This window comes from Rhineura floridana, chromosome 2 (assembly GCF_030035675.1).
Source record: "Rhineura floridana isolate rRhiFlo1 chromosome 2, rRhiFlo1.hap2, whole genome shotgun sequence".
Classification (NCBI taxonomy): Eukaryota; Metazoa; Chordata; class Lepidosauria; order Squamata; family Rhineuridae; genus Rhineura; species Rhineura floridana.
Genome location: NC_084481.1, coordinates 207,506,323 through 207,529,452, shown reverse-complemented (window position 1 = coordinate 207,529,452; position 23,130 = coordinate 207,506,323). Strand labels below are relative to the sequence as shown.

The following is a 23,130-nucleotide window of genomic DNA, read 5'->3' as shown; positions in this document are numbered from 1 at the left end:
TTTAAATAGCTGCATAACAGAGAGACGTCCACAAATAAAAATCACTACTACTCCATGCCAGGAAAAACTACAACTGTTGAAATTCGTCTTGCCAAGCAGCTGTTGAAAGCAAACAATCTCTATCAGGGGAATAAAGGTCACAACCCTATGAAACAGGGGTGAAGAACCTGTGGTCCTGCATATGTTGCTGGATTCCAACTCCCAACATCCTTGACCATTGTGGGGCTGATGAGAGTTGAAATCCTACAGCATCTGGAGGACCAAAGGTTCCTCACACTTTTTCTAAGAGATGGCAAGAATAGTGACAAAGGATATGAGAAAAGGAAGCTTAGGTCCTGGAGTTAGCGGTAAATGTGCTAATTTGCTGTGTCACAAAGCCACCCCAACCCCAAACAGGAAGAAACTATGTCCAGAACCTTGCAAAGTCCAGTTTTATCAGGCTCCCTCTTTCTTTGGGCTAGCTTGCTTGCTATTTTCCTAAATACTGACTAGGTAAAATGTACAATGTAACTTCCTGGGCCATCCATTATACTAATATCTGTACCTCTTCTGTTAACTCTCAGTCATTCTGCTTTACATGAACCTCATCTAAGGAAAGAGCTGAGAATATGCTGTGCATCCAAAATCACATGGTGCAAAGGCATGAGGAACTCACTTTCTTTCATTTATATTTTTTATTTTAAAAAATGATATAGGAACACAGAAGATTGCCTTATATCAAATCAGGCCATCTAGCTCAGTATTGTCTACATCAGGGATGGAGAACTTTTGGACCTCCAGATGTTGCTAAGCTACAACTCCCATCAGGCCTGGCCATTGGTCATGTTTGCTAGGCCTGATGGGAGCTGTATTTCAGCAACATCTGGAGGGCCAAAGGTTTGTCACACCTCATCTACATTGATTGACAGCAGCTCTTCAGTGTTACAGTCAGGAGACATTCCCAGCTCTATCTGGAGGTGCCAAGGATTGAATCTGAAACCTTCTGTGTGCAAAGCAGATGCTCTACCACTGACCTAAGACCGTTCAGCACTGTTTGCCCTTGTTGCAGAGCAAAGCATAAAAGCTTGCAAACCAGTGAAACCTTAGAAGGCACCATAGACAAGGATGGAGCTGAGCTTCCAATGGCCAGGAGTGGCATGTCAGTATAGCTTCTTTTCCACCCTTGCGACTAGCAGAATCAATTAATTCTTCTTAATTTCCATAATTTCCATAACTATGTTACTGAATTCAGAGTTCTTAAAAAAACAATGTTGCATATGTAACCCAGAATCTCGTACTGGTAGACTGCATAGCCTCCCTGATCTTTTGACATATTCGGAAAAATAATATGGTATGGAATGCAGGTAAGGATTGCATAACTGAATGCTCCCCCATGTTAAAAAAAATACTTGAAGAAAGCTAGCATGTTAGAGAACCTATACTGGATGTGTTCACTGAACTTCAGTCTAAGAACATCAGAAGAAACCTGCTGGATCAGACCAAAGGTCTATTTGTCCAGCATTCTGTTCTCGCAGTGGCCAAGGAAATGCTTATAGAATGCCCACAAGCAGGACAGGAGCACAATAGCCCTCTCCCAGTCCACAGCCACTGGTGTTCAGAGGCATACTGCAGCAGATATTGGAGTCATCATAAAGTCATCATAGCACCATCTTACCTTGTACGTCCTAAGTCAATACTGAGATCATCTGTGAAAGCACTGTTAATCCATGGGCCAGAAGCACAACTCATGTCAACAAGGAGTGACGCCTTCAGTGTTGTGGGCTCAACACTTTGGAACTTCCTCCCATTAGAAATCATACAGGCACTGTCCTTGCTGAGTTTCAGTCACCTGGTTAAAATCGTTTTATCTCAGGAGGCCTTTGCATCATGAATGCTTCTCTGACGTTTTAAAATTTTTCGCATGTTTTCATTTACATTTTTGAGATTTTAGGTTTCTGAGGTTTTAAACCTTTTGAGGTTTAATTTATGTTTTAAATTTTGTATACTGTATATTTTTAATGTTGTAAGCCACTTTAAGTCTTAGATGGTAAAAAGTTGGATATATTGTTTCAAAAAATATAAACACACAAATACTAGTCGCCATTGATCCTCTTATCCCTCAAGAATTTGTCTAATCCCGTTTTAAAGGCATTCATATTGGCATCCACCACTGCATCTTGCCGTAGCATCACCTACACAGTCCTGCTCGTGCCGCTGCCCTGCCGTGTCCTAGCACCATCCAGGTACCACCAGTGTCATCAATCTGGCTGCTACTGGATTAGGCAAATTCATAGAGGATAAGGCTATCAATGGCTACTATGTATGTGCTGAACACGAGTTGCTGGGAATCACAGGTGCGGAGAATGCTCTTATGCTTGCAGGCTTCCCATAGGTATCTGGTCGGCCACTGTGAGAACAAGACGCTGGACTAGATGGGCCACTGGCCTGATCCAGCAGGGCTCTTCTTGTGTTCTTATGTTCCCAGTCATAGTGAGGCTTCTAAATACTTTCAGTCAAATGCACTTAGAAGCCTCCTTCAGATCTTCCTGATCAACATGTGAAGATGGGGGTGGATCAGGTGGGGCAGGCCCTGAGCTCCCTACACATTCTTCCTCTGCCCCATGTATTCTTTGAATGCTTAAATTGGGCTTATAAAATGTGCAAAAGCTGTGGTCTCTGACAGCTTTATTTCTGGCCTAGTTTAAAATACCAGAATTCTTTTTTTCTTTTTTTTTTGCATTGTCACCTGCTTTAAGATGAGGTCAAACATCAGGATGAAGCAATTCAAATTCATTTCATCATCATCACAATCAAAGTCAATAGCCTTTCCTCCTCCTCCTCCTCCTCCTCCTCCTCCTCCAGAGTGTCCAAAGTTCTTGAAAGGGCTACGGAAGGGGCTGCGCATGGGGCTGCGAAATGGACTCTGAAATGGACTTGGGAATGGGCTCAGTGTATTATGCTGAACTCTGCGTCCTGGATCAGAAGCAATGCTCACCTGCAGAAGCATGGACAGACAAACACACACACACAAAATTAGTGTTTAGCTACTGACAGGTATAAAATAAGCACATTAACTTCTGCGATAGAAACATGGGCAGTCCATTTAAATTAGAGTTGTCAGCTGATTAGGAAAAATGCTTTGGCCTGCTTCTGTGCCTTCAACAGCAAGCCTCTGTGGAGGATTCAGCTATGAGGAGCTTTTTTACAACACAGAGATACCCATTATTACCTGCTATCAAACAAGCTGCTGTTAAGGCACAAGAGAATGGATCAGTTAAAAGAAAAGTGGCAACAATACCCCCAAGGTATTTCCCCAGAAATAATAATAATAATAATAATGAGTAGTAGTAGTAAATAATAATGTTTGCTGTTTATTTATTGTGATATTCTGTATTTTAATCTTTTTGTACACCGCCCAGAGAGCTATTCGCTATGGGCAGTTTAAAAATGAAACAAATAAATAAATAAAATAATAAATATCCCACCTTTTTTCCAAGGAGCTCAGGGTGGCATACATTTAATCCTCACAACAGCCCCGTTAGGCTGAGAGACGGTGACTGGCCCAAGGTCACCCAGGGAGCTTGATGGCTGAGTGAGGATTTGAACCCTGGTCTTCCAGGTTCTAGCCTACACTCTAACCACTACACAACATTGGCTTAAGCACATCTACTGACTGGTTTGGAAACTTTCAATTGGATTGATTGTTAAAGTATTTTTTAAAAATAGAACAATTCACAGGCACAATACACAGATTTAAGTGCTCCAACCTAAATCATGTTGAAATGATGTGACTGATGGTCAGCCTAGATGGGACGCCATTCACGCAGTTAGAAACTACGTGAATGCTTTTAAAGTAAACAGCAAGTACGAAGAACTTGATCCAGACAGGGAACCTGGTGGAAGATGATGGAGGGGGAATTTAACCCTCTGCTACCCAATGTGGTCCAGGCGGGATTGGGGCCCACACACATGCTATTTATTTATAAAAGTCACTGATTCATAGGGTTGCCATAAGTCGTAGTCGACTTGGAGGCACATAACAACATTCTGACATATCATAAAATATCAAGACGGTTTACATTGTTATAAAACAACATTTAAAAATAAAAATAAAAATACAGATCATCATTAAGGTTACTGACTAATCAAAATAAAAGTTAAATAGCTATAAAGATCTGTCAGCATAAAAAGTCTTCAAAAGATGCTTGAAAGTCAAAAGCAAGGATGCCTGCTGAATCTCTGCTGGAAGAGTGTTACACATCATGGGGCTGGGGACACTAAATGCGTTTTTGCATTGGAAGGATAAAATATTTCCTTCCCTATATAGGCAAACAACACAAACAGGACAAGCTCTAATAGTGGGTGGGAAAAGGTAAGCCCACCAGTCTCCTTAACAGGGTCCCCATTCAGATCTGGAAGCACATACTAACCGTGTTTTAAAAAAAAAAAAAAAAACACAGTTGTTAATTGCAAGAATGAAGTCACATCCAAGGTTGGTCCTGATCCTAAACTTACTTACAATTAAATTTCACTGATTTCAACAGAGATTACTTCCCAGTTGTGTGTGTTCAGTTTTAAATGCTTAGCTGTGTACTCTGTCTCATTTATTTCAGTGGAACTTAGTTAAAAAAAAAACACTTCATTTTCACTGGATTTCCTGAGCTGGCTTTCTCAAAAGATGTGAGATGTGCTTTTCCCTCTGATAATAAAGGAAACTGATAATGAATTACCCTTCGGGCTGCAAGGTTCCCAGTCAATTCACTGACTCTTGATTTCTTCTGATTTGCCAGCTCTTTTACAGAATTAACCCCATCAGAAAACATACTGATTAGCAACTGAAGCGGAACCACAATGTCTAATTCAGATAACACCTGAAAAAGAGAGGATAGAGATAAAGAGTTCTCAGATCAAACCAAAAATATGGTAATGTTAGCATTAAGTCAATATTAGCAGTGAACTTAAGTGTGCATTTAACTCAGGACCAATGCAAATTTTGACCCACTGTCAGGAGCTGCTGGGGATTAAGCTAGGAGCATTTAGAATCATAGAATCATAGAGTTGGAAGGGGCCTTGTAGGCTATCGAGTCCAACCCCCTGCTCACAGCAGGAAATCCACAGCTAGAGCATCTCCCGCAGACAGCTGTCCAGCCTCTGCTTGAAGACATCCAGCGAAGGGGATCCCACCACCTCCCTAGGCAGTCGGTTCCATTGCTGAACTGCCCTTACTGTCAAGAAGTTCCTTCTAATGTCCAATCTGAATATACGCTCCTGCAACTTAAAACCATTAGACCTAGTCCTACCCTCTGGGGCAGCAGAGAACAAATCTGTACCCTTCTCTATGTGACAGCCCTTCAGGTACTTAAAGGGTGCAATCATGTCACCCCCTCAGCCTTCTCTTCACCAGACTGAACATGCCAAGTTCCTTCAACCTTTCCTCATAAGACTTGTTCTCCGTACCGGCTATCATCCTCGTCGCCCTCTTCTGAACCCGCTTTAACTTGTCTATATCTTTCTTAAAATGAGGCGCCCAGAACTGAACGCAGTATTCCAGATGAGGCCTGACGAATGCAGAATATAGTGGGACTATTACTTCCCTTGACCTGGAAACTATAGCTCTGTTTATGCAGCCCAAAACCGCATTTGCCTTTTTTGCCACAGCATCACACTGCTGGGTCATGTTCAACTTGCGATCCACTACAATTCCAAGGTCCTTCTCACACGCACTACTGCTAAGCCAGGTATTTCCCATCCTGTACCCGTGCATTTTGTTTTTGTGGCCAAATGCAGAATCCTACATTTGTCTTTACTGAATGTCATTTTATTAATTTCAGCCCAATTTTCTAGTCTATCCAGGTCCCTTTGGATTTTATTCCTGTCTTCCATTGTGTTAGCTATCTCTCCCAGTTTTGTATCATTTTATCATTTGGGTTGCATGTAGCTGCCCATGTGTGATGAGGCACTGAACTGCATGTTTTTGCCTAGGACAGTTGAGCATCCTCAGGGCCTGGTATGATCCCACCTCCTTAGAGCAGCTATTGGATCTTCCTGGACAGAAAGGAGCATAAGAGGGCTTCTTGTTCCAATTAAACCAAGGGTAGGGCAGCTTTTTTTTTTTTAGCCTGAGAGAGTGGCATTCCTTCTAGGCAACCTTCCAAGTACCATATGCCAATGGTGGGCAGGGGCAAAATTGGGTGAAGCAATAAATGTACAGCTTGGGGAGAGTTCTAAGGGCCAGATATAGAGGCCTGGAAAGCCACATTTGACCTCTCAATCCTAAGGTTCCTCACCACTGTGCTGAACCATGCTTGAGCAATGAGGTCTTCCTGAGATCTGGTGTGTTCCTCTATGCTTTGGTTGGCCTTTGGGCCTGGCCGCTGACTTGCCCCCACAACGCCTGGTTTCTGGCTTACCACTTACACCTGCCCAAGGTCTACCTCTCACTCCCACCAAGAAAAATACAGTTCATTGCCTATGTTCAATGGCCTACTGGAGCGTGATATCCCTCCTCTTTATGCCCAATTTAGAGCTACTTGTGTCCTTAAAATCTGGATATTCTTTAAAAGAAGGTAGAATTCAGTGAAGTGGAGTAGCGGGTGATGGGGTGGGGTGGTGGCACTCACCTGACCTCTGGTCACCTGCACCGCTGCTGCATACCGGGATGGAGCGGTGGAGGGGTGAGGCAACAGCAAGGTCGTGTGATGCAAATGCACTGGTGGGAGCACCAGATTGGCACTGCCAGTGTGTATGCACTGCACTGACCTAGCTGCCTTGCCCCTCCTCACTCTTTCCTGGTATGCAGCAGCGATGCAGGCGACTGGAGGTTAGATGAGTGCCCCCTGCCCATGCCACCATTCTCCACTGGTGAAGTGTGCAGGTATATGGCCTCCAGTCCCAGTGCTATTCTAACAGTTTTGCAGTGTACAGAAGACTTGTGTCATGTTCCTGGTCTTCGCAGTTGGTGAGCCTTAAAGATAAAAACCAATATGAAAACAAACAAATTAGGTTGTATCCAAGTAAATCATACTCAGAGTAGACCCAGCTTAGACTCACTGATTTCAGGGGTCTACTCTGAGTATATCTTAGTCACATACCATCCATTATTTTGAACATATGAGGGTGCCTTTGGTCCATTTAGCCCAGTTGACGTTCCAGCCTTGATGTTTTTCCCAGCCATCTTCCCAGCCATCACAAAGATCAATAAATGCATTGTGGCAGAGGTTGTTCTGGACCAGAGTTTACTTTGTTAGAGTATAAGCTACTAGGTGGCATTCAAATATATTTTTAAGAGGTTTTGATGAGAAAGGGAGACCAAAATGCTGACAGTGACTGTACCATATCACAAAGGCAAAGTAACTATGCACCAGCTTTTGGGTCTAGTAAAGGGGGTCTATGGGATTTTTACAGGCAGGCAAGTTTCACCAGAGGTGGACAGCTTAAGAGTGTCAATATTGCCTGGGGAATTTCACTCCTTCAATACTGGATGCACTTCACAATGTTGACTTCATCATAGGCATGAGGACTCACATGAAGCCAGAGTAAAGCTTGCTCTTGTACAGAAGAAGGATATCCCGTAAACCGACAGCTTATGAAGCCAAACATCTCCTCCATGGAAAAAGGGAGCGGGCACAGCTCAATATCAAACATTTTGCTACAAAGACAAAAGTTTGATCAACAAGGTCTTCTTATGAGCTCTTTTCGCAAAAGGCAGGAAGTTGTACATTAGAAAATCATATCACAATGAAACATTTCTATTTATTTATTTATTTAACAAATGTATAGACGTCATTTCAGGCAAAGTTGGTTTACAACCATATATGAAATAAAACAGAACATTTAACATCCATTTCCTTATTAATATTAAAAGCCAGAATATTAAAAGCCAGAATTGATGATTATTTTATTTTTATTTATTGTATTTCTTACCTGCCTGTCACCATAAGATCCAAGGGAAGGTTGCAACAACACAACACAATGCAATACAAAATAAAACCAGCCAACTGTACACAAGAGGGTAAGATAGCTAATGACAGGGCCAGCTCTGTCAGCAGACCTACAAATGTTATGACGGCACATACTTTGTTTTGCTGTATGGTAGTATGCTGTATGGTCCTTAGCTAGGGTGATATCCAATCTTAGGTACACTCAGAACAGACCCAGAAACTAATGGACATGACTAACTTAGGTCCATTAATTTCAATGAGTCTATTCTAAGGGAGCAATCCAAACTGAAGATCCATCAGAATTAGCAAGTTAGGATCTGGCAGATCTCCACCTCAGTCAGGGCTACACCAGTATAAGTCCTCAATCCCAATTCAGCTGGAGATAGGCCAGTGTAAGTTCCTCATCCCAGTTCAGTCAGGGCTCAGCTGGCTCAACCGAAGCTGTCTAAATTCCAAAAAGGGGATTCCAGGGGCAGGATGAGTGGGGGGGTACACTTACACTTAACGTTGTTCAGCTCAGTCACATGACCTGGCAACCCAGTGGAAGTTACACTGGCACAAATGTTGGTGTACACCTATTTTAAAGGCTTGTTTTCCCTCTGCCATGCTTGAGCTCATGAATGGGGTTTGGATCTGACGTACTTTATGCTGGCGTAACTGAAGCCCATGTACATTATGCTGGCTTCCCATTGTTAGGATTGCTCCTTTCCTTAGATATCACTCATTGTGATGTATGTGGAACCTACTTATGTTTTCTGGCATGATTTTTCATAAGATCTTGCTTCATTACATACATGGGGTGAGCTATGGATACATAAATGATTATGTTTTCCTCCAGTGGTTTCCACCGGGACAAATTCCAGAAAAGTAGCTATATTCAGGGTTTTGGCATTTTTTTGAGAAAATGAAAAGAAAGATCCTCAGAGCAACTTGAAAGACAACCAAGCTTATCATGACATGAGATTTTATGAAACACAGGAAGTGGGCGCTGAAGATGTTGGAGATATAGGGATAGATCCACAAAATGTTCACAAAAGTCCAGGCCACAATACATTTGTCAGTCTTTAATTTACCAGAGAACTCTTTGTTGTGTTTGCTGTAACACACTAGCACAGCTGCTCTGCTGGCATTAACAGCAGGGTGATACTGACAAAAAAGGTCACAACAAATTGAGCACTCTTCGGAGTTGATGAAAACTCTTCGTCAGGGTCGATACTGAGCAAAGAGGAAAGTTGGTAGGGAGAATGGCAGAACTTCAGCAGAGGTGCCCAGTAACATAAAAGAAGGGGAGGAGATTTTCTCCAATCCCACCTTCCATCTGCTGCCCCCCCATGCCACCTTCTACACTCTTCTGAAAGATTCCCCAACCCTTTGGAACAGATGTTCAGGAGGCATGGGGAGGGCTGCAATGAAAAAGGGGAACAGGAGGAAATTATTATTATTATTATTATTATTAAGAATAATTAATAATATAATTAACAACAACAACAACAACAACAATAATAATAATAATAATAATAATGGAGTGTGGAGTGTGGGTGATGATGATGATGATGATAAATTACACATCTATCTCGCCCTTCCTCCCATAAGGAGCCCAAGGTGGCAAACAAAGAACAAAACACTAAAAACATCCTAAAACATCTAAAAAATCATTAAAACTTTTTTAAAAATATAGCATCTGAAAAATGTCTTTATAATAAAAATCTTGAAAAACATCTTTAAAAGCATTTCCAAAACAGACGCAAACTGGGATGAGGTCTCTTATTGGCTCGTCTTCTCTTATGTTAGCAGATGCCTCTGTTATATCAAAAGCTGTTCCTCATGTGGAACAGCTGCATTAGTTTTCACCTCAAATCTCCATATTGTAATAGTCTGAAAATTTTAGGCAAAAGGTATTTTATCAAAAAGATATTGCACCAAGATCTATAGGAGCAGAGAAACACAGTCGCAGTCATTTTGAAAATATAAATGCCAGCACATATTTGGTTCCATCTCTAAAATCTGCTGGAACTAGATAATTTTTTGTTGGTAGTGTAGCTTATGTTTTCCTGAATTTGTACTTTTCATGTAAGTCATTTTGAGCACCTGATGATAAAAGAGAGAGTGCAGTCCCTTCCCCTGCCAACAACTGAGCAGTGCTATATGGGCAAGGAAAAGCCTTGATGGATCAGATATAACCTGCAATGCTTAGGCACCCTACCTCTCTTCTAAAGAATTAAAACTATGGACCAGATCCAATGCTGTAACTCCACTGGTGCAACAGACTTCCATGCACGCAACAGAATGTCTTCTCCTGTCCCCACCATCCCCCCCTGGTGTGCCCTCAAAATCGGCTCTGGAAGGTTGGGGGACCCTCCACAGCAAGATTTTGGGAGCACACAGGGGGAGGAGAGGAAACAGAAGGCATGTTACATGAGCAACCCAAAGTTTTAATAAACGGCATCCCAAAGGGTTTTCCATGTAAGGTCTTACCATTTTCCAACTTAAAGCTCTGCTGACAGAGGTGACAAGAGCACCAGGAAGGAAGCTGAAGACCCAAGCAGTGCTTAAATTCTGGGGCCCTTAACGAAACACACAAGCCCTGACTCCCTCCAATCTTAGTAAAATCATGGCCCCTCTGTAGACCTCTATAGCTAAGGGGGCTATCAGAAAAGGGTAACAGGGCCAAGGCCTCTATGACTCCCCAATAATTTGAGCGCTGGTCCCAAATCAGTTCTGACATTTACTGAAAAAATGACATGCGTTTCAGCCAACAGCTGAGATGCAGTGAACTTTCCCAAGTTTCACAACAGGTGGATTTGAAACTAAAAACATTCCACTTGCCACAATGCAAGCCACTTCAGGATACCTCTGGGTGTGTGAAGCAATATATAAATATCATAAACTAGCAAGTAACTCAGGTGCCAATTTCTCCGCAAAATTTGATTGATACACACACAGAAGCCCCTGCCAAGAATTGAAAAACTTCCACATCCTCCTACCTACCTTAATACTTCCCTGAACTCCTTCAGTTGATTGTCTGGCACTTCAGTCCTGATGGCTTCCAGCCACTCTGGCATAATACAATCCCACACAGGTTGGTTGATTACATTGTATGGAATCAAGCACAGGATCCGATTCAGACCTTCCTTTAACTGCGTCACGGTGCTGCAGGACTTGTCCCAGTATCCACCCACCTATGAGCATTTCCAGGGAAAGACTTCATTAAGGACTCGTTCTTTCAAAACAACCCTATATTGTACATGGCACCATGCAGTCATAAAATGCTGGTGAATAACCAACAGTACATTTTCTTTTCTTATATCTCAAGAACAACTAAATCAAATCTAAACTCTGCAATTCAAGGTCACTGCGAGTGCCCAATATTTATGCATCCATACTCATAGTGGTGGCTGGCACCCATTGGGACTGGTAGGCCAACAGTAGGCGGAGCCACAGCAAATGACAGGCAGAACCAACTAATTCTAGTTTTGTCCTCATCCTCCTTCCTGTTGAGTTCTACAGAGGCAGCACTGGGACTAAGGAGGAGGAAGCTGACAGTCAGTGCCACTTCTGGACTGCCTGCAAGAGGCTCAGGACAGACAGAGGTTGGTAGGGCAATACCCATTCATCCTAAAGGGTTAGCCTCCACTGGATACTAAAAACATTAAACTGGTGCATAGCAAGGTATTGCCAGAAGAAGCGTGATGCACATTTCTTACCCTTGCAAACTCCATTGGTTTAGGAAGGAGACACATCACCATGACATCAAACCGAACATCACACACTGTCTTCAGCCACTTGGTGACAAACTGGGGCTTGAGTTTCTCCACTAGACTGCCAACTTCATCATCCATCATGTAGGCTGTGGAATGGAACCACTGGAAGACCATGCTGACCAGCCGAGCCAAGCTCTCTGTGGGGGTGTTCTCGCTAGGGGTGCAGAGGCTTACCTGGAAAACATGTTTTGTTCAGATGTTAGAACAAGTTCTCACTCTCTCTTGCAAGCAGCATTGTTGCAATAGGAGGGAAGGGGCATATTATGATATATACATCTGGACAATCTTTGAGAAAGACCATAAGGAAGGGCTAAGACTGATATCAAGCTTGAGCAACGGTATTAGAAAAAGCAGTTTATACATGTTAAAGTTAAACAAAGAAACAATGGAGTCACTTACACCCACTGCTGTGCTTCTGCTCTAAACCTGAAGACTAGCAACTTGCTTTTTAATAATAAAAGCTGAGGTTGTGGCATGAGTGTCAGATTCAGATTCTGCCAGATAGGAGAACCAGTGCAACTTTTCAACACTATCAAATCATGGACTGTAGCCCTAGCTATGCATCTCCAGTGTAATACAATCCACATTCCATAAATCAGTGGTAGGGAACCTGTAGATCTCCACATGTTGTTCGACTCGAACCTCCATCTGCCCAATCTGGCATGGCCAATGATCAAGGATGATGGGGGGATTGTCCAGAAATATCTGCAGAAGTTCCAAGTTCCCCACCACTGGCATAGATAATGATTGCACTGACCTCATGCAATCACAAGAAGCTCTCCATACAGTCTATGTACATGCAAGCTGTACAAGAGCTCTCTCTAAGTGGCCTACACCTTGCTAAATGCTAATTACAGCTACCATGTATGAAGCCTGAACTTAGACAGCTTGTCCGTGTGTAGGTGTTCTACAGAAGGCTGGATGCAGATGCACAGATTGGGACAAAGCCAGCAGGCACGAGGGATGCGATCTGTTGGCCAGTGCCAGTTCGAAAGCATTCCATCGACCTAACAGGCTGTCATTGATTCAAGTTCATCTTGTATCTGCTTTGTTGTTATGTGTCTTCAAGTTGATTATGACTTATGACGACTAGCTGCTGCTTTTACCGATCCATTTTTTTCCCACTCGGAAAAAATATTGATATTAATATCAATACTTTTAAGGGAAATATTGATATTTTGAAGAAAATATCAATTTTGAAAAGGAAATATTGATAAATTATCATTCTTACAATTGATGTTTTAGAGGTGGGCTGGTTTATTTTATTTTTTTTAAGTCAATTTTCAAAAATAGCAGTGGAAATTAAAATCCAATCCTCACCTATTAGGAATAAGCAAATTAATGGAAAATTTGGTACCAAATCCGAATTGGGTGGAATTCTAGCACTTCCCTAGCAGGCACAACCCCAAATGCACCATCAACAGGCATTACCCACAGAATTTGGATGATTGAACAGTGATATATAGAAGAGGCTACAGGTATCTTCTCTTAAGCTACCAGGGAGGGTGACAGTTTACTTGAAACTGTTTGTTACATTAAGTTCCAAAATGCTGAATAAAGGTTTACTGTTCTTAAAAGGCAAGATGTTCAGACCTGTTTGTAAAAGCCTAGAGACAAAACAGCCAGCACCAAGTGCTGGATGATAGGAGAAACATAAATTTTTATGAGCGAGGGTGGATATGACTCATTGTTCTGGAAGGCACAAACTGTGCAACCACTATTTGGGCTGTTTTTATAGACTAGATCTGGCTTTTGATGGATTTTCTAAAAGAGGGTGAAATACAGAGGACCCACACACACACCTTTGTTTCCTGGATTTATAGTCTCCATCCCTAATAAAGAGGGCCAATTATGCTAAACTGGACTGTTAAGAAGTATGCTTGATTGTAGATAATCCACTAATTAAGGATATGTCAGTCACTCCTAGTTCAGCTCAAAACCAGGCATAGAAATCAGCAACGTCAGCCCAAACCAAACGGCAGGGTAGCACTTGCTTAGGATGGCAGAATTTCAGAAGCTCCATATGAGCATAGGAAGTTGCCTTGCACCAAGTCAGACCATTGGTCCATCAGTGTTGTCTACAGTGACTTGCAGAATTTCTCCAGTTTCAGACAGGGGTATTTCCAAGGCACAAGAACATAAGAAGAACCTGATAGATCAGGCCAATGGCCCATCTAGTCCAGCATCCTGTTCTCACAGTGGCCAACCAGATGCCAAACAGGAAGCCTGCAAGCAGGAACACAGCACAACAGCACTCTCTCCACTTGTGCTCACCATGAACTGATATGCATCGGCATACTGCCTCCAACAGTGGAGGCAGAACATAGCCATTGTGGCTAGTATCTACTGATGGCTAGGCTACCCGAAGTTGCCAGGGACTGAATGTGGGATCTTTCACATACAAAACGATGCACTCTGCCACTGAGTGATAGCCTTTAACCTCTAGAATAACTAGGAAAATTCTCTGGGGATTCACATAAACCTGTCTGAAAAGGGGTTTCTGAAAAACTACCGTCCCCACACCATCAAAGGCCGTGTTAGTCATGCTTTTCTAGACTATTGGAGGCTCTCCAACAAATTCTGATATTATGGTAATCTATTCTCTTTAGAATCCAAAGAAAAAAAAGAAACCTGAAAGAGCAAAAGGCACTTACCAAGAACCAAATTCCAAACTGGCTCAGAAGGCGCTGGTCATGCTTGTCATCGTCTTTGTTATCAAAGTCTGTGTTGTCCAAAGAATGATGCGAAGAGGACAAGCCCAGCTGTCTCCTGCGATTGAGCTCATACTCTCTTTGCTCTGCATGGAATTCAGCCTCTTTCAATAAGCTAAAAAACAAAAGCATGACTCTGAACAGATGCCTAAAACACTTCCAGGAACAAGCCCCCCCCCATTTATTTATTTATTTATTTATTTATTTCTAGACTGTCCTTTAGGGGGAAGCCATCACAAGATGCATTATATGTTTTAATATCCATAGAATACGGTGTCATAGAATCGTAGAGTTGGAAGGGGCCTATAAGGCCATGCAAGAATCCAGCATAAAGCATACCCGACAGGTGGTTGTCCAGCTGCCTCTTGAAAGCCTCCAGTGATGGAGAGGCCACCACCTCCCTAGCTAATTGCTTCCATTGTTGTACTGCTCTTAACAGTTAGGAAATTTTTCCTGATGTTCAGTCGAAATCATGTTTCAATAAAGCAGCAGTTTCATGGGCCGCCAAAACTCCATTATTATAAAATACATTAAAAATTAATTAAGACACTTTCCAATTATCAGCAATAAAAATCTTCTAAGGCAGGAATGGGGAACCAGTGGATGCTGTTGGACTCAAACTTCCATCAGCCCCAGCCAGCATAGCCAATGTCAGGGATGATGGGAGTTGAGAGTTCAGCAACATCTGGAGGGCCACAAGTTGCCCATTCCTGATCCAAGAGATAGCAACCCTTAAAAAGTGGATTTTCTAAGCATGTTTTAAGAGCATGTGCTGATGCAGCCTTATGCATAATATTTGGGAGGAAATTCCATATCCGTGGGGCTGTGTCTCTCATGTCCAGAAAGATCAAGCAGGGCCTCTGAAGCTGACATCAGGATGGAGGCAGCCTCATACAGGTAAGGGAGATACTTTAAATAACCTTTCCTCAAGCTCCATATATTGCGTGAATCTGCTTCAATGCAAACTGTATTGTCTGTTGTATTGTGGCCCATGAATTGTTTTATGAAGACAGCTACTTAAAAAGCAGAGCTTGGAAAAGTTACTTTTTTGAACTACAGCTCCCATCAGCCCAATCCAGTGGCCATGCTGGCTGGGGCTGATGGGACTTGTAGTTCAAAAAAGTAACTTTTCCAAGCTCTGTTAAAAAGTACCAGAGCCAAAAGGTTAAAGCAGCGTAGAACAACAGCTTCAGACCCTTGATCCTGCTAATATAGATATATGCTGATCTGTATGTGTTCACTTTTCTCTGAACAGCACAATGACTTGGAGAACCACTTTTATTCTAAACAAAATATTAGTCTAGGTCTGGAGTGGCCTGGTTCCAAATTACTGCTATGAAGGTCATTGCGTGATCCTAAGCCAATATGATCGCACTCTTCAAGTACTTGAAAGGTTGTCACACAGAGGAGGGCAAGAATCTTTTCTTCATCGTCCCAGAGTGCAGGACATGGAACAATGGACTCAAAGGAAGCCAGATTTTGGTTCAACATCAGGAAAAACTTTCTAACTGCCAGACTGGTATGACAATGGAACCAATTACCTAGGAAGGAAAATAGAAATATATCCAATAGAAAAATCATTTCATTAAAAGAGGGTGTATCCAAGCATGCTTCCAGACAGAACACTCCTAGGGCTAACCTATTCTTGCTCTCCTGTTGTAAACTACAAGTGGAATTACAGTTGATTTTCCCCACTTCAGGGTGCATGTGTATCGCTATGTTCCATCCACACAGAGGGCGTGGCATACCCACGTGGACAGTCTTTTTCTTCTCCTTTCCCCTTTCCCCCTCATGTTCCGCTTAATTCCAAAACCAGGGCTTTAATTTAATTGTTTCCTGCAAGTTGTTTCTTTCAAAGGGATATAGGAAGGCAGCAGTTGAAACTGACAAGCTGTGTGTCAATGTTGCCTCCCTCTCTCCTGTAGCAGCACCAGCTTTTATTAATTCCATCTCCTCACCTCCCCTTCTCCAGACATTTGAAGCAGCTGCTTAAATTCATTGTTTCCTGAAGTTGTTACCTCCTACCTAATCTTAGTGCCTTTTCATCACAGTTGGGGGTTTTGTTCATAGTTCTTTTTTTCTTTTTTTTTACACTATTGGATTAGCACAAATGCACCTACATTTGTTTTTCTTTCTTTTTTTAAAGTGCTATTTACACCCGCTGGAGTGAAATAGCAGGAATTAAAACTAAAATAAAATAGAAGAGTGCCTACAGCCCAAGAAAACAGGATTGTGGACTTATCCAGTCTCCTCCCCGCTGCTGCACTTTGAAAGGAGAATTGGGTTAAGCACAGAAGAGCACTGCACAATTGAAATAGGGATATTGAGGGGAAATGTATTTTAGCATTTGGGCAGTTTATAGATAATGGGGGTGGGAGACAAAAGCTTTGCTTTGGCTCTGGAGCAGGGATAGCCAACATGGTGCCCTCCAGATGTTGTTGGACTGCAACTCTCATCATCCCTGCTCACTGGCCATGCTACAGGGGGCTGATGGAAGTTGTAGTCCAACAGTATCTGAAGGATGTTGATGGAGAAGAAAAGGAGAACAACTGGTGCAGATCCATCTACAGCAGGGATGGGGAACCAGTTGCCCTCCTACAGCTGTTGTTTGTCTCCAACTCAGCAGAATGAGCAGGAGGGACCCCAAAAGCGCCAGGCCTGGCTAACACATTTTGAAATAAGTGAAAGAACACACATTCCCATCTAAACAGGGGGATCTCGTAAGCCACATAAGTCCAGAATTACTTAATTGCACCACTGACTGACCTCACCCATTCACAGTGCTACTCATTAACTGATCGGTTAAAAACTCCAGCATATGGATCTAGGGAGAGCTCTACTTGTCACTGGCTTCTTTTAAAGGAATGGAGCCACAGCCAGGAGTTGGGACAGGCAGATATCCTTTCTCCAAATGGCTGTGAGGAGGTTCTTTCAGAAAATATGTATGCTAGATGCAAGAAGAACAAGGCGACTGCTTGGTATTGAGGGAAGGCACTGGTGGGTCAGGATTTGAGAACTGTAGCAGAGAAGCGTTGGGTACCAGATGCTTCAAATTCAATCCGGAAATACATAGTTGGATCAGGGAACAATATGGATTATGCTAGGGGAAGGGCAGCAAAGGTGGTCAGAAAAAAGGATGACTCGGTACTGGCCACCTCATTCCCCACTAGGGATGGGATTCACATTTCGGTGCCAGTTTGATTTTTGCTCCATCGAACTTCCTTCCGGTGCTGCTTTGTAAGGGATCAATGTTCACTATTTGCAATAAATACCGATTTGGGTATTTTCCACAAAAATATTGATGATGATGATGATGAATTTAATTTATATCCTGCCCTTGCTCCCAGCAGGAGCCTAGGATGGGAAACAAAAATACTAAAAACACTATAAAACATCATAAAAACATACATTAAAATATATTAGAACAAAACATCTTCAAAACGTCTTTAAAAACATCTTTTTTATTTTTAAAGAAAGCTTTAAAAACATCTTTAAAATGCAATTCCAACACAGACACAGATCTCAACTTAAAAAGCTTGTTGAAAGAGGAAGTTCTCCAGTAGGTGCTGAAAAGATAACAGAGATGGTGCCTGTCTAATATTTAAGGGGGGGATTCCAAAGGGTAGGTGTCGCTACGCTAAAGGTCATCAATATTAATATTGATATTTTTTAAAATATCATTTTTTTCATAGATTTTAAAAAATATTGATATTTTCCTCAAAATATCAATACTGATATTCAGGAAATATAAATATTAATATCAATATTTTTAGGCAATTTTTTAAAAAAATCTGCTTCAGTTGCGGAACAAAACTAAAAAAAAAACAAAAAAGCTGATCTGCAAGGCAAAAAAACCCCATTGAAAAATAGGAAATCCAGTGTCAAATTAGAATTTTGTAAAATTCAAGCACATCCCTATTCTCCACCACCCAGGAAGCTCCATCACAAGAGGAGGCCATTCTGCCAACCCTCCAACTCCAAGGACTTCAGTCTAGACACTTCAACAGAACCACTATCTCCCCTACGCCATAGGAGTCAATGGGTGCAGAAATAAGCAAGTCCTCTCCAACCAGAGGAGCTTCTCCCACCAGTGTAGGGGTGGAGCTAACCACCAAACTAAGTTGCACTCTTATTTAAGGCTTAGTCTGGGGTTCTCCACTGGTGGCACAACATTCTGAACTTGATCCAATACCACACAGGGCTGTCTATCCCGAATGCCTTGCCTCAGACAGAACCAGCTATCTGTTAAAGCCATCACCAGGAGAATAGCAGGCTGCCTCTTGCCAGCCCTGACATACACATAAACCAAGCACTTAGACATTTTGCAGGCAGAGCACAGAATTTTCAATCATGGGGAGAGCCTAAGCACATACATATTCCCTTTTACTGATTTTTCTCCCAATTTATGGGTGGCTGGTGTGGGTGATGCAGATTTATTGTATTTATTTATTTTTGTATTTATTTGCCTATTTATAAACCGCTTCACAACCAAATGTTTCCAGTGTGTATACAATAATGCCAACTTGGATGGCTATAAAAGAAGATTAGACAAATTCATGGAGAATAAGGCTATTAATTGCTACTAGGCATAATGGCTAAGTAGTCTCTCCAGTGTCAGAGGCAGTATGGCTCTGAATGCCAGTGGCTGGAGGATTGCTGTTGTGCTCATGTCCTGCTTTTGGGCTTCTCATATGCATCTGGTTGGCCACTGTCAGAACAGGATGCTGGACCAGATGAGCCACTGGCCTGATCTACTAGATCTTTTCTTATGTTCTGATAATATCACAGTGATGGCCTCTAAGAGCATAACGTTATTTTTATGCACTAATGAGACAGGGAGTGAGTTGGGGAAGAGTCTTCTGTGTTTATTTCCCCAGTATAGATTACCTGATAACAGCTTCCACAGTACAAACTAGTTCCTCAGCTCCACATTCCCGAGTATTGATAGGAGGGGGTGATGTCTGGTAGAGATGAGTCTCAGCCGTTGCCCCAACTTCACTGCTGTGATGGTTTGAGTGGCATCGTTTGCAGTAACGCACTGGCCTGTTCCCATGGCGATCACAGCAACCAGCAGAAAAACATGTGACAACAGCCCTCCTAACATGTGAGCTACAGTTCTGGAAGGAAAAAAAATAAGTGTAATTAAGCCCATCATGGTGCCTGAAAGGATCAAAAAGCTGACATTCAAAGACTTAACCGTTAACAGACTCAGCACAAGCTTCCTCAACCTGGTGTACTCCAGATGTTTTTAAGTACAGCTCCCATCAACCCCAGCCAGCATGGTCAATGGTCAGATATAAGGTTGCCAGGTTCCTGGCCTGAGACTGATCCTGTATCTTTAGGAGAACAGAAAGTCAGCCAAGTGCAGGTGTTCTTGCAACTTTGTAATGGGAAAAACCACAACGTGGAATTCTCCCTTCCCCCTACACAACTTTTAAAGATGCAGAAGACCTCTTGGTTGCCTGGCCCGGCCTCTAAGAGGTCTTCTGTATCTTTAAAAGTTGTGCAGGGGGGAGGGAGAATTCCACCTTGTGGTTTTTCCCATTACAGGGTTGCAAGAACACCTGCACTTGGCTGACTTTCTCTTCTGCTGAAGATACAAGATCAGTCTCAGGCCAGGAACCTGGCAACCCTTCTCAAATATGATGGGAATTGTAGTCCAAGAGTGCTTTAAGACACTTTAAGATGGATTCCTGCATTGAACAGGAAGTTGGACTCAATGGCCTTACAGGCCCCTTCCAACTCTACTATTCTATGAAGAAATCCCTTGTGGCTGATTACTGTTTTGTAATCTTTGCATTTATTTAAAATATACAGAGATAGAAGCACAGTTTAAACTTTCCTCAGCCTGGTGCTCTCTAGATGTTGTTGAACTACATCTTCCAACAGCCCCAGCCAGCATGCTCAATGGTCAGGGATGATGGGAGTTGTAGGCCAACAACATCTGAAGGGTAGGGAAGGCAGGGCCAGAGAGAAAGAAGAAAGTTCATGTCTGAGCATACAGAAGACTGAGTTGTTACCCCAAGCCAAGGTTTCAGCCTTTGTACTTACTGACATGTCCTGCTTCTTATTAGACCACCTACCATTTTTGCTTATCTTTTCCTGAAGGGTGACTCATACGTTTTATACTGCATACCATACGGAGACTTGTAATTTAATGCTTTTGAGATCAGACTGCTTTGTACACTTAATTTTTTTAGTACAGAAGTTATTCTTTTGATATCTTTGTTAAACTCTGCTTTGGAAACATTTGTGGGGAAAAGGTAAAGGTGTCCCCGCACTTGTAGTGCGAGTCGTTTCAGACTCTTAGGGTGACGTCTTGCAACATTTACTAGGCAGACCGTATATATGGGGTGGGATTGCCAGTTCCTTCCCTGGCCTTTCTTTATCCCCCAGCATATGCCGGGTACTGATTTTACCGACCACGGATGGATGGAAGGCTGAGTGGACCTCGACCCCTTTTACCAGAGATTCGACTTCCTCCTTCCGTTGGAATCGAACTCCGGCCGTGAGCAGAGCTTCGGTTGCGTTACCGCCGCTTACCACTCTCCTTAAAATAAATAAATATAAATAAAGTGCAGGTTTGCACTTGAATATGAAGGGTACCCCTCTGTATGGCTCTTGAGGTGCCGGCATAGCCTTTCTTATGGGGAGCACTTGGGACAATTGTCCTGGTCTAAAAAAAAGAATGGCCCCATCAGCAGTGGTGTTGCTAAATGGCTGCCAACTTTTAAATGAAACAGAGCAAGGAACCACCATCTCCACTTGCTGGTGCTTTCAATGGCTGAACTGGCCCCTCCTCGCAGAGGCCATCAGTTCCAACTGCTCAATGAGGGAGGGCACTAGGAGGGCACTAGGAGTAGGACCCCTGTGAGCCTGCCTCTCATGATGAGAGTGTCAAGAACCCAGTAGATTACAGCTAGGCCACCAAAGACCAAGGCCTCACCTTGTAAAGTCACAACTTCCGGCTACATTACAGACACTTCCAGGTCGGGTTGCCAGATTATTGCTCCATAGCCGCCAGCTATTTGACCTGTGAACTACTCATTTCCATCCAAATCTGTCATTATATAAACCTTGCAACATTAAGAATTTGGTGCCTGAGTTTGCTTGTTTTCCTCTTCCATCTCTTTTTTTCCTTCCTTATGATGCTGTTTTAGACCGTAAGCCCCAGGGCAGGTGCTGTATTATTTTTATTGATTTGTAACCTGAACTGGGAGCTTTTCCAGCTGAAGAGCAGAGTGTAAATGCTTTCCATTCCTGGGCAAGGTTCTGGAACGAGTGGTTGCGGACCAGCTCCAGACACTCTTGGATGAGACCGATTATCTGGATCCATTTCAATCGGGTTTCAGGCCCGGGTTTGGCACAGAGAAAGCCTTGGTCGCCCTGTATGATGACCTTTGCCGGGAGAAAGACAGGGGGAGTGTAACTCTGTTGATTCTCCTTGACTTATCAGCGGCCTTTGATACCATCGACCATGGTATCCTTCTGGGGAGACTTGCTGATTTGGGAGTTGGAGGTACTGCTTGGCAGTGGTTCTGCTCCTACTTGGCGGGTCGTCTCCAGAGGGTAGTGCATGGGAAGTACTGCTCAGCACCCTGGGCTCTCCAGTATGGAGTTCCGCAGGGGTCAGTTCTATCTCCCATGCTTTTTAACATCTACATGAAGCCACTGGGTGCGGTCATCAGGAGTTTTGGAGTGTGTTGTCACCAGTATGCTGATGACACGCAACTCTACTTCTCTTTTTCATCTTTTTCAGGTGAGGCTGTCAATGTACTGAACCGGTGCCTGGTCGCGATAATGGACTGGATGAGAGCTAATAAACTGAAGCTCAATCCAGACAAGACTGAAATGCTGTTAGTGGGTGCTTCTTCTGACCAGATGGTGGATGTTTATCCTGTCCTGGATGGGGTTGCACTCCCCCTGAAGGAGCAGGTTCGTAGTTTGGGCATTCTTTTAGATCCATCTCTGTCACTTGAGGCTCAGGTAGCCTCGGTGGCACGGAACGCTTTCTACCAACTTTGGTTGGTGGCCCAACTACGCCCCTATCTGGACAGAGACAACCTCGCTTCAGTTGTTCATGCTCTGGTAACCTCTAAATTAGATTACTGTAATGCGCTCTACATGGGGCTGCCTTTGAAGACGGTTCGGAAACTGCAGCTCGTGCAAAATGCAGCGGCCAGATTGTTAACAGGGACCAGGCAGTCCGAACATATAACACCGATTCTGGCCCGCTTGCACTGGCTGCCTATATGTTTCCGGGCTCGATTCAAGGTGCTGGTTTTAACCTATAAAGCCTTACATGGCTTGGGACCACATTACCTGTTGGAACGCCTCTCCCGATATGAACCTACCCGTACACTTCGTTCAACATCGAAGGCCCTCCTCCGGGTGCCTACTCAGAGGGAAGCTCGGAGGATGGCAACAAGAAAAAGGGCCTTCTCAGTGGTGGCCCCCGAACTGTGGAACGATCTCCTGTTGAGGTACGCCTGGCGTCAACATTACTATATTTTCGGCGCCAGGTTAAAACCTTCCTCTTCTCCCAGGCATTTTAACATTTTAACATTTTAACATCTCTGTTTTAACTTTTTAACATTTAATTCAACATTTTAGTATACTAGTATTTTCGTAGTTTAGTATGTTTAAATAGTTTTCTTTGTGCTTATTGTATATTGAAGTTTTACTGTTGTGAACCGCCCAGACAGCTTTGGCCATGGGGCGGTATAGAAATTTAATAAA

The 23,130-nt window shown here is 43.0% G+C and overlaps 1 protein-coding gene across 14 annotated transcripts in view; it reads right to left on the bottom strand.

Annotated features, from left to right (window-relative positions):
* Nucleotides 1-23,130, bottom strand: part of UNC79 (unc-79 homolog, NALCN channel complex subunit) — a 219,281-nt gene that overhangs the window by 144,326 nt on the left and 51,825 nt on the right. For all 14 annotated transcript variants that reach the window (XM_061612016.1, XM_061612022.1, XM_061612013.1 and 11 more), the window contains 7 exons: nt 19,279-19,508; nt 14,335-14,506; nt 11,624-11,854; nt 10,908-11,098; nt 7,504-7,627; nt 4,710-4,850; nt 2,726-2,974 (listed from right to left, as the gene is read on the bottom strand). In XM_061612016.1, coding sequence (XP_061468000.1) covers nt 2,726-2,974; nt 4,710-4,850; nt 7,504-7,627; nt 10,908-11,098; nt 11,624-11,854; nt 14,335-14,506; nt 19,279-19,508 — 1,338 coding nt within the window. The remainder of the gene's footprint in view (nt 1-2,725; nt 2,975-4,709; nt 4,851-7,503; nt 7,628-10,907; nt 11,099-11,623; nt 11,855-14,334; nt 14,507-19,278; nt 19,509-23,130) is intronic.